General features: G+C 40.1%; 1 protein-coding gene across 1 annotated transcript in view; it reads right to left on the bottom strand.

Annotated features, from left to right (window-relative positions):
• FAM81B (family with sequence similarity 81 member B) overlaps nt 1-18,964 on the bottom strand; it is a 60,175-nt gene that overhangs the window by 5,442 nt on the left and 35,769 nt on the right. The window contains exons 5-7 of the mRNA XM_090038278.1: nt 14,361-14,490; nt 10,999-11,105; nt 2,355-2,490 (exon numbers count right to left, since the gene is read on the bottom strand). Coding sequence (XP_089894404.1) covers nt 2,355-2,490; nt 10,999-11,105; nt 14,361-14,490 — 373 coding nt within the window. The remainder of the gene's footprint in view (nt 1-2,354; nt 2,491-10,998; nt 11,106-14,360; nt 14,491-18,964) is intronic.

The following is an 18,964-nucleotide window of genomic DNA, read 5'->3' as shown; positions in this document are numbered from 1 at the left end:
CACACATCCTATGTGACACACAGGAGTGAAGAATAAATAGTTGTGTCATCATCCATTTTTTTTCAAAAGGTACTAAGCCTGGACTATTTTTAAAAATGTAACAGCTGGCCCAAGCAGTAAGGGCCAAATTGTGATTGATGGCAAATACCCTTGCAAAAATACAATCTAAATCTTAGTGAGCTGAGTGTTGTAATGTACCTCAAACTACCACGGTTCTAATACTCCGCCTCATAGATTTCTCAAATGCTCAGCCATACAACTATATCTGGCCCGAGTTTTCATGAAGCAGCAATGTTTTCCAGTGGACAGTTTGCTGAAAAGTAAGTGTGTGTGTGTTTGTGAGATGTTTATATCCTGTCCTGCTTTGTGTAAAATTGGTACTGAAAACTCAATTGGCATGATATGTTTAAAACTGGCATTGAACATTAACTATGTATTGTTTTGCACAACTTTCACACTTTCTCTCTCCAGGGAGATTGTAATACTGTGCAATGTATATCTAATCTGCAAAGCACTCCATGAAAAATTATAGTATCAGAGGAAGCAAATAAAGTGTAGAGTTCGAAATATTTTCAATATCTTCTCTACTGCATTCAGATACATTCAGTACAGAAGTAACTGGCCAGATTTAAGTGTAATTCAAGATTCAAATGAAAGGAAATGTTCATGTAAAATTTTGTCCTAAGATACACCCAGGATCATAGTTGCTGATGTCTGTATTGTAGCAATTTATTTGGTTTTCAGCTCTTAAGCAGGATGAATAGCATATGTCAATAGGCCAAAAAGCTTTTAAGGCTTTGGAAGAACTAATTAAAATGTTTGACTTAAGTCCCAGCTCCCAGCTATTCCTCTGAAATATAAAATCTGCTAAATTGTCAGGTGCTAACCTAGAATCCATTTGTGAAATTCTTATATTGCAAATCTGGCAAATTTTGCATATCCTGCATATATTGTTTAAAAGTTTTAATGTGCATTTTAATAACTAAAATATATTTTGGCTTACTACACTGCACTCTCTCCAGAGCTAGCCCATTAGAAATTTATTCTAGAAGTTTGAATCAGCTGTCTAAGAAACTAAACCTTCGTTCCTGGTTTCCTGAAGTCAAGCACTAGCATTACAGAACAATTCAGTGTTTCACACGGTGAAAATGGTGCTTGGGGCTCTGGTGCTTGAGCTCAAAGTGAGAAGTGGAAGATTCAGGATGTCAGTTCTGGCACTTGAAACAGCAGCCAGCTTACCAGCAATGAAAAGCTCAATTCACAGATAGACGTTTTCCATAGTATCTTTTGGCAGTAATTTTGAATACGCAAAGCATACATACTGGACAGGAAATGATATATTGATTTTCTGTCAGGTAACAGAATTATTAGGGCTTCTACTTATGACTTCTCCGGTCTCCTCTTACCCTTTGCTCATTTTTGTTTGCAATCTCTACTCTTTTTCCCTCACTTTCAGTTTTTCCACAGCATTTGTTCTTCCCCCATTCTCCAATTTTTTTCTTTATCTTGATCCTTCCCTCATCACCACTGCCTGCATTTCAGGGGAAAAAATATTTTGCCAAAGTTCAAGTTGGGTGTTTTTTGTTTTAGCTAAACATTTTGAAGACTTCAAAAAGAGATCCTCACTTGTGCCTCAGAGAGGAGGAAAACAAATGTTGGGGGAGCAAATGGGTGCAATCCACCTTGAATTTGAGTGTTTTAGTTTGTCTGAACATAACTCGAAGAAGAGGAAGTTTGAGACAACTGAATCCTCTGTATTTACAGCCCAGGTTCAATCCGAACAAGAACAGTATGAGGTCCTCCATGCTGTCTTACCAAGTGTTCAGCACAGACTGCAAGGTACCATCTGCACACAAGGCTTTTGTCTGTTCAGTTCTCTGTTGAGTTTATTTGCTGAGGCTGTCTATGAGGGTGCCATATATGCAGGGTTTGGTTTGTTGTTTTTTTGTTTTGTTTTTCACATGGCTACACATCCAATAACGGGAAACAGACTTAAAATCATTAAACCACCACCAGGTGGAAACTATGAGTGAGGTGCACATTGTGCTGAATTTGAATGAATAACATAAATATGAGCGAGCTTTTATCAGTTTTCTAATCTAACTCCATACGCTCAAATCATTTTACCGACAGAGTTATGGTCATGGGGCTTTTGAAATGTTTACTATTGTTTGGGGGGGGGGGTGTTGAGGGGGTTTTTTTTGGGGGGGGGGGGGGGACACCTGTTTTTTTTGTATCTTTGCAAATTTTTTACAGAGCCCAAATCATTGGTAATCCTCTTGTAACCCCAACTTCAAAACTCTACAATTCTGCACTGATTTTACTGGAAGTTGTGAGGGGAAAACAATTCTTACCAGTCTCTCCTTCATTGCATTAAGTAGCTGATTTGTTTGGTTGGCTTGTTCTTGTTCAGATCTCCTCAATAGGGTTTCTATCCACTTCTGCTGATTCTGAGCTTGTTCCTTTAATTCATTTAGAAGACTATTCATCCTAAAATTAAGATATTTTGGGATAAAGCTGAGCTTTGTCATTGTGGAAAAATCACTCATTCACTTGGGTAAATTGTTTCAAATCTCCCAGTGGTTTCCAACAACCCCTATCCTCAATTATTTTACTAACCCCTAACTTGAATATTATACTTTTTGTGCAATGATGGTATATTTTTCATGCATGTTGTTCTTTAGAGTAGATACTCTGAGAAGTGGATAAACAGATATGTTATTTCCCTTTATAATCAAATATACTTTAAAAGCTGGCTGGTTTCTTTCCATTTTTGGTGGTACCAGCAATCCAACTGAATATATTTGCCATGGCATCATGCTGAACATGATCATCAGAAAGAGCCCCCAGATCAGGGGTAATCAGAAATTGGAAATACAGAAAGATGAGAGATTCACAGATGCTAGGGCTGTAAGGGACCTTGAGATATCATGGAGTCCAGCCCCCTGCCCCAGGGGCAGGAAGTCAGCAGGGAGCATAGGATCCCAGCAAGATAAATATCCAAATGTCTCTTGAAGGTGTTCAAGGTAGGTGCTTTAACTACCTCCAGCAGCAATCCATTTCAAACCTTGGAGGCTCAAACAGTAAAGAAGTTCTTCCTTATGTCCAGCCTGAAACAGTCATGGAGGAGTTTGTGACCATTCAACCTGGTCATCCCCCGGGGCGCTCTGGTGAACAGACACTCCCCCCAGATCCTGGTGGTCACCCCTGATAAATTTATAGGTGGCCATCAGATCCCTGAACCTGCGCTTTTCCAGGCTGAAGAGTCCCATGGTGCTCAGCCTCTCATCATAAGACCTGTTCTCCTGCCCGCTGATCATGTGTGTGACTCTTCTCTGGACTCTCTCACGCTTCTCCACATCCTTTTTGAATTGTGGAGCCCAAAACTGGACGCAGTACTCCAGCTGCGGCCTCACCAAAGCCAAGTACAATGGGAGAATGACATTCTGGGATTTACTTGAGACGCATCTATGGATGCTGCAGCATCACATTGAAGGCTTATGTTCATCTTGTGGTCAATCATGACCCCCAAGTCCCTTTCATTCATAGTGCTAAACAGTGTTGCACTGCTGAGCTTATAAGGATGCTGCAGGTTTTTCCTCCCAAGGTGGAGAACCTTGCATTTTTCGGTGTAAAGCACCATCAAGTTCTCATCTGCCCAATTCCTGAGCCTGTCAAGGTCACCCTGGATCATCTTCCTGTCCTCAGGTGTGGATGCTTTGAAGATAGGCACCATATTGGCCTATTTCCAATCTTCGGGCACTTCACCAGAGCACCAGGAGTTCTCGAAGATCCGTGCCAGGGGCTGGGTTATGATGCTAACCAGCTCCTTGAGTACCCTGGGGTGTAAACTGTCAGGACTGGCTGACTTGAAGGTATCCACCTCTCAAGGTGTTCATTCATGAGGTCAGCATTGATGGATTGTAAGGGATCTCTCTGACCCAGACCTTCCTGTCCTCTAGTGGCCAGGGGGCTCCCATGGGACTGGTGAAAAACTGATGCAAAGTACCCATTTAGCAAATTTGCTTTGTCCTGGGCATCAGTTGTCCCATCTGATTTAGCAGGGGTCCCTTAGCGTTTGAGCATAAAGAGCATATCGGATCTGCCTTCAGAGTAGATTTCAAGTGGGAGTCTGGAAATCTACTACAGGCACACAAAGGCTTAGGTCCAGAGATTGGACCTAGCAGAGAGGCATCTTACATGCCTAATGTTCAAAACACATGGTCCTTGGACTGGAGAGGTAGCTCTGGAACAAATGGGAGGCTAACGAGCATTACTCGGATCAGACTGGAAACTATGTACACTTAGATGCTGGACCTATGTGACACAGACTTTATTTTTGTGCTGCAACATGTAACATAATGTGCAACTGTAAAATAATTGACAAGTTATAATATACAGTACAAGTCATGAAAAAAACATTAGCTTAGTTCTGAGTCTTAGGCAGAAATTTAAATTTGCAAGCATTTGTAAATGACCTGATCTTAAACAATATTTGAAACTGCTGTGTGCCATTTTTATGCTAACTTCTGACACACTTGTTTTCCAGCAAAAACTGACCTGTATTTAATTGGGTTGATTTACTATATAACCTTGGGCAACCCAGTTTGGCTTCTGTGTGAATCAGTTAAAATCTAAAACAGTGGGGGAAGAACAGGATTGTGCAACAAGGCTACCTGAATTCAGGGCATGTTTACTTCTAATTCTAAAAGGATAAATATTGCCTTGGGGGGGGGGAAATCAGAGAAAGTACCCCTAATTATTTTTACTGTGCTACTGACTGATGCAGCATTATTAGTCCTTTGATAGAGATGACAGTTATTAACAGAAACTGAAATGCTGGGAATAAGAAGGCAGTAAAAGATTTACTGTACATAGAATTTTATTGCAGTTTCTTGCCTGTAGCCCATATCTTATCAAAGCCTATACAGAAATAATGTATTTGGTCCATTTTCTTTTTAGTACTAATAAAAGAAAAAGCAATTTCAGGAGTTTCTTAAAGTTTAGGAATGGCTTCATCTTCTCTAGTCAGTATGGATTTTTATCTAACATCATGACAAGTGACTCACTATCTATGGACTAAGGGGTACTGTTTATCAGGAAAAACAGGACAGTTGTGTAGTACTAATGACAAGAAGCTCAAGCATTTTTTTTGGCTTAGTCACTGGTAATGGGAATGAGTACTTGCAGAGAGCAGTTCTGAGGGCCTGAAGACTCAGTTCATCTGTTTCCCCTGCCCACTTCCAGCAATACTTTTTCTCTTGAAGTCTTGCCTTACTTCACAGCCATCCTGTAAAGATCATATTCCTGACTCATCACTTTAGCTGGGCCAGTTCTTTCCTTGTATCCCACTACTAGCTCCCCCTTCCCAGCTACATCAAAAACAAAACTATCCTTTGTGGCCTATCCTTGCCCTATGTGTTTTCATTTATTGAGATGCCAGGTCCAGCCTCCACTGTGTCAGTGGTGCCAGCCTTCATCACCTGCTTGAGGTTTCTACCAAGAACCTTTGTGTGCCTTCTCCATGCCACCCTTCAGGCATAGACTGTATTCCCCATATACATCTGAGGCAAGGACTTTTCTGGCAATTATCTTTCATTGTACCAACTGAAGAACACTACTCTCCATAAACATCTGGAAAGCTGGCTTAATATGGTCTTTCAAATCCTTTCTTAAAAATCTTTTCTGCACAATGCCTACAATGTACTCAACAGTGGCTAGGCAGTTAATGTGCTCAGACCAAGGTTTTACAGGTTAGCCAGTTTTCTTTCCCCCCAGCCTGTCTCTTGCATCCACCTGCTATTTCTGTGGGGTAGACACCATCTTTTAGTTGTTTTTACATAGTACCTGGCATATGATAGGGGCCCTTGCAGTACAAAGAGTAAATAAATATGACCAGGGGGGTGAGTGCAAGTTGGAAGACAAATGTATGTGATAGTGTATAAAGCCCAGTTACGAGCTTGATACAGAAATTACTTGGGTGATGTTCTGAGGCCTGCTTTGTGACCTAACACCCAAGCTGGTGCATGCCAAAGGCCAGAAAGAAAATATGTTTTGAGGCCCAGCAAGAGGTCATTTCTAGGATGATGATATGGAACAGGTAGCCAACCTGTGGCATAGGCAGCATGCGGCTGATTTGGGGAAGGGACAGGCAGCACAGTGACAGACAGGGCAGAAAGCAGAGCATCAGATCAGGCAGGCAGCTGAAAGCAGAGCAGCAGCTTGGTCAGGGACCAGAGGGCAAAGGAACAGAGAGCACCAGATTGGGTAGGGACAAGGAATAGGAGCAGCACTCAAGGAAGGCGTGGGGTAATTTGTAGCACACTCGGCAAGAAGGTTGGCCATTAGTGATGTGGAGAATAAGAAACTTCTACATATTATTTTGGTTACACTATCAGATAACATCACAAAATAATGGCTATCTGCCTGAATGCACAGAGTTCAATGAAAGGAAGATGTAAGGGCAAAAACACAGGAAACCACAGCAAGGGTAAGATGCTTGGGATAAAAGGCCTTCAAAGGAGTTAATATAGCCTAAGTTGGGCTGTCAGTTAGAAAAAAAAACAACTCCCTGCCTGCCTAGGATCATAGGACGTTACTAAACTGTTACCAGTCTGTAGGCCTAGAAAAGGAAGGGCTTTGAGTGAATGGCTGAGCTGCGCAGGGGGTGTCAGGAAGAACTGAGTGACATGCAAACAGAGGTATGTCTACATGGCACAAAAAAACCGCTACACTGGGACATGGGACACCTGCTTTGCATGTGCTAGCTCCCAGGGTTTGTTGGCACATGCACATAACATCTCACACTAACACAGCTAAATGCTTCTGGTTTGGGAGCTAGTGCCCAGAGCAGGCAAGGCATGTCTCAGTAAGGGTCTGTCATGCATCATCTAGACACAGGCATAGGGAAACTTCAGCAGGGCTTTCTCAAATCACAGGTAGCGGTAACTGAGCTAGATGGAGCATACCAAATCATGCAAAGGACAAATAGGGGGCCAATAAGGGGGAAGTACATACAGACCTTTACCATGTTTATGCATTGCCCTGCCTGCTCTGTACTTCTGAATGAATAATTATATAGCCCTGTTATAAGAAGGTGGTTTTGAGTTGCTTTGACTTGCTTACAAATGAAATGGATTACAAATGTCAAATCCAGGTCTAGATGGTGACCTGTTGTGTTACTGTGGTAGAAAATGTGGAGGCTGCTACCCAGAGGCCTGGTTCCAGACAGGGTGAATGTGGCAGGGGTCAGCTCAAAAGGGTTGTATCGAAGAGGAATTGAAAGGGGTTTAAAATACAGTTCACCCTGCAACTGTGATTAGGCAATTTAGCAGCATATATTTTAATACTAGTTATTTGAATTTTAGAGTAAGAAAGGAGTCATCCCTGTTCTAAAGAGTTTACTAGTAAGTAGAAAAACTGTCACAATCTTTCTATCAATGTGGCAGTTAAATATCACTAACTTCTCACGTATCACTCTAAGACTTTCCCACATGTCAAAAGATGTTTAGACAATCTGATTCATATGGCTGTACATATTACTCCTGATTTTACTTGTACCAAGACCTTCACCATCCTAATTATGAAGGGCCAGGTTAAGTCTTTCTGTAAGCAGACACAACAGCTACTGAAATCCATGAAAGTTGTTTGACTTGCTTACATGCTATATTTGGTCGAAGAGCTTAAATCGTGATAACCAAAAGCAATTTTGACTTGAACGTAGTCTGAAAAACTCAGCTCTAGAAGGCTTAGGCTGTACAGCAGATGTCAAGTGAAAAGTTGTTCCTTGGTTTTAAATTTTTTTCACATGTACAGACTTCCCCTACATGGAAGTGAGGGCGAAGGGAAAGGGCAAGGGATAGTATAGGTGCATTTAAAGGGATAGTATAGGTGCATTTAAAGGGGGAGAGAAAAGTGATTTATTTTACATGAGATCCTTCCAGACAGTTGATTTCAGTATACTTGAGTAGGACTGAATATCCTATTCTCTCACACACTTCACCTACTTTAATGCCTCATTTAATTGCTTTCAGGATTATCATCTGCTGCATGTGACCTGCATAATTTTCTTTGAGTCATACCCAAGTGTAGGCCTAGAAGGGTACAAGACAGGAACATCCAAAATGAGTTCATTCAGCTCTGGAAATCTGGCCTACAAAGTCCGTTTCATCTCCATTATTAACTGGTATTTTTTGGTTTTGGCATTTTTTTAATTCAAGCACTGGTAGGTGTTCTTCAAGGGGCATGGGTAATTTTAATTCAGTAAGATATTAAATACACATGCAAACCTTTTTCTTTAATGAAAAGAACCTTTTGGATCTTAAGACTGTACCAATACTTATATCATCTCAAGATCTTGTAAATCTTGCAGCTTTTTTCCAGTCTCCTATACTGGTAACATTTTCAGTATGAAAAAAGAAAAGCTGTTTGCATCAGTTCAGCTCTCCATTCTCTAGCAGCTTTTCCCATTCTCCTCTTCTAAGTTTTGTTCCTTGCTTCACATATTCTCTACCCTTGCCATCCATTTTTTTCCTATCTTCCCCTTCTTCCTACTCAACCCATTCCATGACCAGTTATATCCCCATGATTGCATGTATTTTTTTTCTATTCTATTGGCCTGGAAATTATTTTTCCTATTTAATTCTAATATTGGTTAGACCTCAACCTCACAAACAGTGTCTTGTATTCAAAACCTTATCTAACTCTACTACACAGTTGGGCCAATAAAAGACATCAACCCTAAGAATTCCTTGCCTCTCATTAATTTTTACACTGGAGGAAGTTTGGGGGGAAAAAAGGTGACTCTGGGAAGCAGCTCCAAAAAGATGAAGCACAAATCAAAGGGAATATAAATCACAATACAAAAGGGCTATGAAGAAGATTGCACAGCAATTTTTACTGTGCATAGCTGCGCATACTACATTCAAGGAGGAACATTATAGAACTGGTGTGAATGCAGAGGAAGGAAACTTTGGTTAATAATGGGGCTACAGCTATTTGTTGAGGACAGGAACATTAGGTTTGTGGCAAGTTATAAATAAAACTAATACCACATTTAAACAGTGAAGTAAAGAGGGCTTTTACCAATGGTGCTATTAACAAAATTACTCAGTAGAAAAAGGAGGGAAAATAGGTATGTTAGGAAACATATTCATCATTCAAGGGCAAGCATCACAAGATTGGAGGAAAAAGTCGGGGTGGGGACATCATCTATTAATATGGGTTCATTACATGATGAATTATTTTATAGTGAACTAATATAGCATAAATACTGAACATCTGCACTGTCTTACTATGGGGCATGAGTTCTACTCATCTGAACTCAATGGGTATTTTGTCAGACTTTGGCGAGTCGGGATCAGAGCCTGGGAATATACAGATAATCTCAAATGTCTAATTTCCACTGCAGCCTGCAAGATTAGTTGTTTTTCAGGTGTGACCTCTCTGAGTCAAGGTCCCAGGAGGCATCATTTAGTTCTGAAATACACTGATGACACAGTGTGATGTTACAGTAGGCACCGAGTATAGGGCAGCTCAATTCTGAACTGCTCCAGAAGCAGGCCAGACCTAGCTCATGGTCTCCCTCCCAGTCCCAGGGGTGAAAACCTGGCCTTGTAAATGTCAAATAGGAAGCTGCCATTGAGCTTGCTGGGGCCAGAATTTCATTCCACATCTCTAAACCACAGGCAGCACATATTTCCTGTTGCTTTGGCATACTTAAGCTGCCAACCAAAAGGTTCCAGCCCTTCCTTGTCTTTCTGCCACTAACCTGCATGAGTGCATGAAGCAGTACCTCTGTGCTCTACTTCTCCCATTATGTTTATATGTGATGTGGAAAGCCAGCATGGGTGTCTAAGGCTAGGGACAGACATTAAAAACGCCTGAGCCTGAATTGATTCCATCTTTGCAGGTTAGTCTAACCTGACTAGGATAAATCACTTTGTAACTGCAGAGACATCCCAGACATGCAGGCACATGCCTGCAGTGGCTCAGGCTAGAAGCTGGGGGGTGCTAGAGGGTTGAGCTGAGGGGGGCATGGCAAGACCTTGGCAGAATTAAGGAGTTAGGCCCCTGCCCTTAATAACAGAGTATTTATCAGCTCTATTATCAGCATTTATCACCCCATCAGAAAACATAGTTCAAGCTCTTCTTAAACAAAGAAGGAACAGAGGGATATTACCAGCTAAACTGCTGATTAGCTTCAAAAAGCCCTAAGCCAAAATTGCTGACTGCCATAGCAAGGACTATAGCCAGCATGTGCTAGCTAATGCTGAGGTATCTGTGTAATGCGGAAGGGACAGGGGATCCCTGCTTGGCAGAGAGTGGTGAGGGGAGGGGGAGAGTATGGGGAAGCCAGGCAGATGCTGCTGTGCCTGCAAGTCTCTGACCAAGCTACAGCCAGGAAGCAGAGGGGAGGGGCCAGCCCTGCTATGGAGCAGAGAGCCCAGCCCAGCGAGTATGCCAGGATGCTGCAGGAGTCTGGTTTAACTTAAACCAGCAAGGGATCTAGGACAGACATTGCATAAACCAGTTTGACCCAAATCAGTTAAGTCTGATATTACATTCAACCAGGTTTCTCTTAAACCAGTTTCAGCCATTTTCAGACTGGTTTACATGTGCTGAACGTCTGTTCTGTTACAAGTTTAAACCAGTTTCTGATCACTTAAACCAGTTTATGTGCAATATGTGTTAAGGCCGGGTCAGCAGAGGTATCTAGTGCTACTCCTTTTAAATATGGTAAGGAGTTAGTTGACTGTTCTTTATTTGTTAGGGAGAGGCATTTAGTGCCTTTTCATTTTAACAAGTAGTTTTCAAAACAATATTCCTTCATTATGCATTTTAATTATTGTGCAGTACAGTATAGATCTTCATTACCTTTCCTTCAGCATTTGTGAATGCATGTAAATTAATGAGTTTATTTTGCTACTTCATGCCAACTCTATCAGATTAAAGTATTCAGAGTGCATTAACATAATGAAAAAAATCTATATCACCTACTTGAAATCCAGAAGTTGCAATTCATGGTGCTGATTTCCCTGGACTGTCTTTAGATTTGAGCTGTGCTCAGAGCTGGAAGTCTCTATCTTGCCTAATAGCTGCATTACCTAATGAAAATTCAATAGGGAACATTTTTGTGAGCCAAGTTATCAGCACTTACATTTAACTTCACATTTCTGTTACAGAAGCTGGGAAACTAGCCTGAATTTAAGGCAGGCCTGTACTGGAAAAAGCTTTTTATTATTACACTGAACACTAAAAGTTCGAGACAAAACCAACAAAATAACTATAGACTCATTTTTTAGTGGGATTTAAATGAATCTTGAAGTTTGTTTTGGGCCAGGAGCTAGAGAGAATTGAGACAGCCTGCCACCTAGCAGGATCCTCAAGGGACTCCAAGTGAGAGGACATCACTCCAGAATTCCCAATAGCTAAGTGTTTAAAGCCCTTGCATGATATGTGGGACGTGTAGTTCAAACCTCTGCTGTGCCTGATTCTGAGCAAAGACTAAAATGCACATTTCCTATATCCCAGGCAAGTGTCATTTCCAGCTTATTATTTTATGATAGGTCTCTCTTGTTGGAGCTGTTCTACTTTGTATAAATAAGTATTCACTGGACCAAAAAGAGAGCCCACTTTTAGATTTGAACCCGAGTCTACCACATCCTAAAGAAGTGCCTCAAATTCCCAAATGGACACATGCACTCTCTTTCCCTCCTCACAGTTCTTTGTGTAGGTAGCAACTACCTTAGGTAGACTCTCAGCATTGCTATTGGATCAGACACTATTCATGAGACAAGAAAGTGAACCCTTAATCCTGCTTTGGCTTGTACTAGGGCTCCAAAGAGCCTGTTAGCTGTGAAGCATAATCAGTGCTCAACATACAATTTGTTAAGAAGCATGCACACTGGCAGAAAAGTAAATACATAAGGACTACAGCATCTTAGTACTTGGAAGTAGCTCAGTGGTGGTTTGACAGTATCAGTGACATCAAGGCACTTGAAATTACTATTTACATGGCAAATGGACATTTATGTATGTATTTCTCAGAACCCTGAAGAACCAAGACCTTTATAAGGTATGTTTCTTATATATTCCTGACATGTAGATCTCAACATGGTTTACAACCCATAATGATACACTTGCACCATGCCTTTGTAGAAGCTTGATTTGATGACATTACAGTGTTACATAGAGCATTCAGATGACCAAATCTACAATGATTTGGAATCCCAGGAGTGTTCTTGGCAGAGACTGGATCTCACAGAAGATGTAAATAACTTGGTGGGAGGAACATGGTCACTTATATTCCTTACTCTTGAAAGTTCAACTACAGAAAACCCCCCTCCATTGGAAGTTCATGATGTCCACATAAGACCCTAATTATGAGCCAAAATTCATCTCCTAGGAAACTATAATATCTTTGGTAAGTAGGAAAAACAGTACAGGGAAAATAAAGAAAACTTCAATAGGCTGCTTACAGCGAGTAAGCTTGGACAGAATCAGGCCCAGGGTGACTATACTTTACTTTATTTCTCATCAAAAAGACAGCTTATCTTTGGAACTCTGTCCTCCGACTATTCTGTAAGATTTCTATCTTCAGTTGAGAAGGTTTCTGCTTAATATCTACACTGACTTGTTTTTGCAAACTTTGCTACACTCCTTCATGTGAATCTGTTCTGTTTTCCACTTTGCAGTGAAACAGAACAATGTTACATGTGTTAAGAGGCAGATGTCGTAACAGTGTCATAGAATAGTATTCCCAGGTAGAATATCTTCCTCCAAGCTTTGTCTTGAGTAACTCTACTTTGGAGGAAATTTAAGTTGCTTACTAAGCAGCACACGCATTCAAAGTATACTGAAGTAAGACTAATGCACAGCAAGTTTAAGCTGAATAGTAACTTCAGTCAATGTGATAGATGCTCACATGAAAGCAGGAAGAGAGAACCATCATTTTACTTGCCAAGAGAGGAAAATTTGCTGCATAATTGTATTTTTACACAAAGATACTATTACGTGCACAATCCTTCAAGATGGTAAACTCCCTAAATCAGCCAAAAGACTCTGATAACTGTTAGCAATACTCTACAGCATAATTTTTAAAAGTTCTAATTTTCTGGATGTCCTGGAAACAGCAGTATGTCCAAGCTATGTACAAATATACATTACAGAACTATAGTATACTATATACACTATACTATAAGAATAGGTCAACATAAAAAGTATAATTTAAAAAGTAATTACAGGTTCACTTAATAGGGAGGCTATTAAGCAGCTAGATCTGTCCCCCTTCTGAAGCTGAAAACTAAAGACTTTAAAAATAATGGATTCCTGAAGTATTTATTCTCTGTCTTTAAGGTCTTTGAATCTGGAATTTCAATATGCACTTTAAAACAAGAAAGGGGCAATGGGAGAACACCATGTCCTATTTGCAAATACTGGGGTGATTATTATTTAGTATTTCAGGTTTCCCAGGTTCTCACGATTGTGTTTTCAATTTTGTATTACTGCGCATCTTTTCCTAGCCCTATAGGTTATAGAACATAAGCTGCATATAAACATGAATGACATGTCCCCCTGGAGGCGACTGCCTGCAGGCGATGGTGTCTGCCATGCTTCTTTCAGAAGGTGCACAGCCAATGTCAGGGGGAGCACGTGCACTCGTGTGCACCCCCTATGCATCGCCAATGCGTATAAAGCAGCTTAATCAATTGGAAATTGGTTCAAATCTATAATACAATAGATGTTCAGTGCACGTAAACCGATTTCAAAATGGCTGAAACTGGTTCAAGACAAATCTGGATGGATGTAGTATCAGACTTAACTGATTTAAGTTAAATCAGTTTATTGAACTTCTGTCCCAGATTCAAGTTAACTCACAGTTCCCCAGCATCCCAGGATGCTTTGCACTCTCCCCAAGACCCATGATGCGGGCCAGGCTAGCCTTGGCCCAAGCTGCCTGTTCCAGCCAACTAGGGAGGCATGCTGTAGTGGACTGGGCCACTGCAGGTATGTGACTGCATTTCTAGAATCAAAAGTTACTATCTTTTCACTTGCTCATAAATTCAGTCTATGCATCTTAGACTAACCTATGAAGATTGAGTCAATTCAGCCTCAGGCTTTTTGACTGTCTATACTAGCCTTAGTGAGTAACTGTCAGTACTGTTCTACAAAAGTCCCTGAAACAAATGAGCTTTTTTTTATTTATAAGGAAAAAAAAAAGCCATACTTATCCTCACTATATTCCCCTTAACACTGGTCAACAGTTTAAAAAACAAGCAAGCAAGAAAACAAACAAAAATACAGTTTACTTGCATATCTCACACCCAAAAGGTCTGTGTCATTGTATATTTTTCACTCACCTTCTTCTCAAAACCACTAACATAGCTTTCCATAGCAGAACGGAGGCTATAGATATCGTTCTCTATCTTCTGGATCTCATGCCTGATGATATTTAAATCCCCTGATAGTTTCGCAATACTTGCATCACACCTAGAATCAAAATGGAGGCTTCTTCAAAACAGAGTAGCAATATATAGTAGTTTTTGCAATTGATGGCACCAGCTAATCTCATTTTGCCACTATTCAATCAGCCACAGTCTTTCAGTGGCATCTTGACTGGTGGCAGAGTTGCAGTTAATGTGGTACAAGAGTCCTGATCCCAATCCAGCTTCCAGCACTGATTGCCTACTGAAAAAAAACTTTCCTAATTCTGCACTTACTAAAATCTAGGGCATTTGAAGGTATTCAGTAAATAATATGATATGGTCTTTATATAAGAATAGCAAATTAGGTCTGATATAAAGAACATATCAAGTAAACAGCAGTTTTCTCACCTTCCTCAGCTTCAAAGGAAGGTCAGTGTGCATGGTGTGGGATGGGGTGCTTCATGCTTTGCACAAGGTAACAATTTGCAATCTAACAATTAGAGTTACATGAATTCTACAATGCATGCACGTGGGCTAATTTGGACACCAGGTGCTGCTGTGTTTTACCAGAAGTAGTTGCCTAGAAAACACGCAGAGAAGATACACTGTTGTAACCGACATCCTAGCTTGTAACATCTGGTTTGAGGTGGATATTCAGAAAGATTGGTTATAGAGCAGGTGCTGGCAGAAGATTTCTGGTTTATAAGCAGTGTTTGTCATCTTCTATTTAAACTCTCCCAGTTGCATCTGCCAACATCTCTTTTCAACCTCAAAATGGCCAAATTAATTATTTGACATTTGCTGAATAATGGAAAATCTGAAAACTGTTAAATCAACTGTTCATCTAAGATCTCTTTCTTTAGAATCTATTTTATATTTTGTAATATAAAATGAGCCTGGGGAGTCACGTCTTCCATTTCTGCTCTCCTCCTGTTTAAAAAGAGGAGGTCAGTGAACTCACACAGCATTATGGAGATTACCCCAACAGACACTGCTCCACAGCATGCATTGGAAAGTTAAGTGTACCTACACAGGTTCTCCTCAGCTGCTATACTCTTGTGTGTATAAAGCTAAGTTGCTTTCATTGCCTTTGAGTTCTCCTGTGGTCCCTGCAATATCTGACCCTAACGGTAATCATCTATTCCTGTATTAGGAAGACTTAGTAGGATTGCTGAAATAAGATGTTCTTAGAGACACTAATACTGTACAATTAAATATTAATAAAATAAAAAATGAATAAGGAAAACTGGACTGTACATGTCTAAATAAATTATTTCCCAAAGACTAAACCAAGTACAACACAAAAGGGAGTGTCAGTATTGTTATCAGGTAAGGAATCAGGAAGAAGATTTTGGATTATGTAATCAAAATAGCTGATGTAGAAGATGACAACAAAAAAGCTGGTCTGATGATTCTTCAGAACATTTAGATAAAGTAAATCAGGAAATGTTTTATAGATAATAGAGACTTTGTCATAAAGCCAAAACTTTGATCAAAAGGAACTATTGATTTAGAGAACAATTATATGATAACCAAGAAAGTGAACATGTGTTTAGATAGAGAAAGGAAGGTAGTTTGTTAGCTTTGTCAGAAACTTTTATGGACACAAACCCCAGAAAATGAGCCAAGAATAATGTAAAGTAAAAAGTAAATAGAGCACATAAAATAAATGTTCCTATAATGCCTAGATTCTAAGTTGCTCTGGAGAGTATATGTTAGGGCAGGACTACCCAACTTCAGAGCAGCTGGAGACCTTGTGCCACACTGGTCACGGGTTCCAGGCTGTAGGCTCAGGTGCTCCCCAGTGTCAGGGGGTGATGGGGTCATGTCTGAGTGGAGCCTACCAGACTGTAGCCAAGGTTTAGCCAGGTATCGGTCTGAGTACAAGATATCTGACTGAAGGTTGAGAGAACTTTGTGATTAGGACAAGCAGTTGATCCAGGCTGGGAGATCCAAGATAAGAAAAGGAACAATAAGCAAGGTATCACAGGCCAAAGATTTTCAAAGCACAAGTTTAGACGTTCCAAGCAGGCCAGAGGCATAAGTCTTCTACTGTTTGCTTTGAAATTGTATATCCGGTGTGGGTGAAGCCTCCCTGAAGGATGACTCTGCCTGATTACCTCCACCTGGGGTCTGGGATGGGATCAGCCCCACCTGGTCCATGGCTCACTACCCAGGGGACAGGCCTCTATTGCTGTCACATGGGCAGCATGAGTCCTTTTCCCACTGCACAGGCAGTAGTTCACCAGACCCTCTCCCACTGCTCTGCTCTGCCTCATCCCAGAGACCCTGGTTGCAGGATGTAGATGAAGCCTTCAGGCTAAGAGCTAGACAGCCCTACACTAGAAGAAACTTGGGGTGGGATGGGTCTAATTCACTACTAGTGTAGGTAGGTACAACTCTGAGCGGGTTGGCAGAATTGCTTCAGCCCTTATATAGGGTTGAATTTCACCATATAACTCTGACGATCATGATCTGCTGGAATACAGAAGGCCAAAGAAATTTTAATTCTGTTGTATAAGCATGGGGTAGATTTCTAAAAAAGAGCAGTGAGGAGATGGTAGCTATAATATGTTAATATGATGGTTTTAAATAAGTATGTAGCAAGGGATTTTCAAAGCCATGTAACGGAATTAGGTATCTAGCTCCCACTGAGCTTGTAATTCCCTTAGGATCCTTTGAAAATCTCAGCTCTAAGATTTCTGAAAAAGATTAATAACATTTGAAAGATGGGGATTAAGAGTTTTGTGTCAATAAGAAATCTTTTAAGTTGTAAGAAAACAATAATCCAAAACAATATTAGACATACAGGCTATTTATTAAATGGATTTTAAAGAGACAGTCACAACAGGCTGAGGGCCAGTCTCTTATAACTGAGTGAAAGCCACCAGTTCTGCAGAAACAGTGGTATACTAGCTACAGTACTGCCTAATGAAACCTCGGGGTCTATTACTGTCTCTGCCCTTCTGAATGACCTTCAATAGGTCATTTTGCCTGTCTGTTCCTCAGTTTCTTTGCCTGTGAAACAGAGTGGGAGAGGGATGAGACATTGAGCAGGCAACACATGGCTATCCAAAATGGAAAAAGGAAGGGCCTAGCTAGCCCATGAGATTTAAAAGCCAGCACCCAGGGCAAGCACCCTTTTGTAGTTTGGCATTTCCATTTGATGGAAACAGAGATACTGAAAGCGAGCAGAATGGGAGTGCATAAAGCTGGGAAGAAATATGGGGGGAATGTTGTTTTCTTTTATGGAGGTAGTGAATGTAGATTAGGAAGTGAGGTTGGTGGTTATGTTCTCTTTGGTTAAGAGATAGGGGAGTGGTGGAGTGGATTGCTTTTAAATTTGGATTTTTTTGGTTGGAGGCATTTTTTGTTATACTTTCCAATTTTATATTTTATCCTGTTTTTATAAGTTTTCTTTTCTTTTATTGTAAACCACCCTGAGCCTTTTTGGAAGGGGCAAATATGTATTTAATAAAAATTAATTTTATGTGCAAATAAGGTATATGCATTTGGGCATGCATGTTTTGGAAATTTTCCCTACAAGTGTACCTTTGAAAAGAAAGTTGGATAGTTGGAATTTTGAAGTTTTATTGGAGTGAGAGTACTGCTGACTTTACTGCTAATTTAGTTCATGGTTTATAAAGAGGAAAATAACATCTGTCTAATGTGACATTTCTGTTTCTGAGAGAGATAGAGGAGAAACTAAGCATTGTACATAGAGTAGTGAAAAAAGCTTTGGAAGATATATAAATTTAAAAAACTCTCAAGATTTAAGTACACATATAGAAATAAGAAAAACCTCAAACAATATATATTTAAGCATTTAAATATAGGAATAACATAGAGAAAGAGTCTCAGAGATTCCTACTACACGTTTAAGTCAAAGTGGGCAGTACAATGATGGAATAGTCTCTGGTATAGGTTGTAAAAATTCCTGAAAGACCTAGTTACTGGCTCTCAATTTATACACCAGTTTTTGATTGGTTGCATGGGATGATGCTTCTGATAAAGTTCTGCACTTTTGATTTACTTTGATGGACAGAACTGCATGAGAAAAAAAACCGGCAAGAATTTAACCTTCAGCATTATGTGTAAAGTCCATCTGCTTGTTCAGTCTTTTGCTGATGGGAGTGAGGATTATGTAATTATATTCATGGAGGCATCTGTTTTGTTAATATGTATTGTCTTGTTTTGCTATGTTGTAACATATGGTCTTGTGCCCAGAGTCACTTGTGCATGGGTTTATTTGAAAAATTAGAAAATAATTGGAATATACAGTTTTCTAAAAGCAAACATCAGTTTGAGGGAGATGCAATGATAACTGAGGTACTGGAGGTATGTTTTAAAGACATCATTGCCATGCTTTCAGAAATACTTGTATAGTTTAGAAATGCTTAGATTATTTGATGACCTAGACACTGGTTGATATTTAGACAGTACTATACCATGTAAAGGACAAGAATGAAAAGTTATGGAAAAATATATTTGAATTACAAGATCCAATGCATGCTATACGTCCAAATGCAGAAAGAGGA

The sequence above is a fragment of the Crocodylus siamensis genome, chromosome 3 (assembly GCF_052110815.1).
Source record: "Crocodylus siamensis isolate JL-2025a chromosome 3, ASM5211081v1, whole genome shotgun sequence".
In the NCBI taxonomy this organism is placed as follows: Eukaryota; Metazoa; Chordata; order Crocodylia; family Crocodylidae; genus Crocodylus; species Crocodylus siamensis.
The sequence above is the reverse complement of the archived record's forward strand: the minus strand, read 5'-3'. Positions and strand labels throughout refer to the sequence as shown.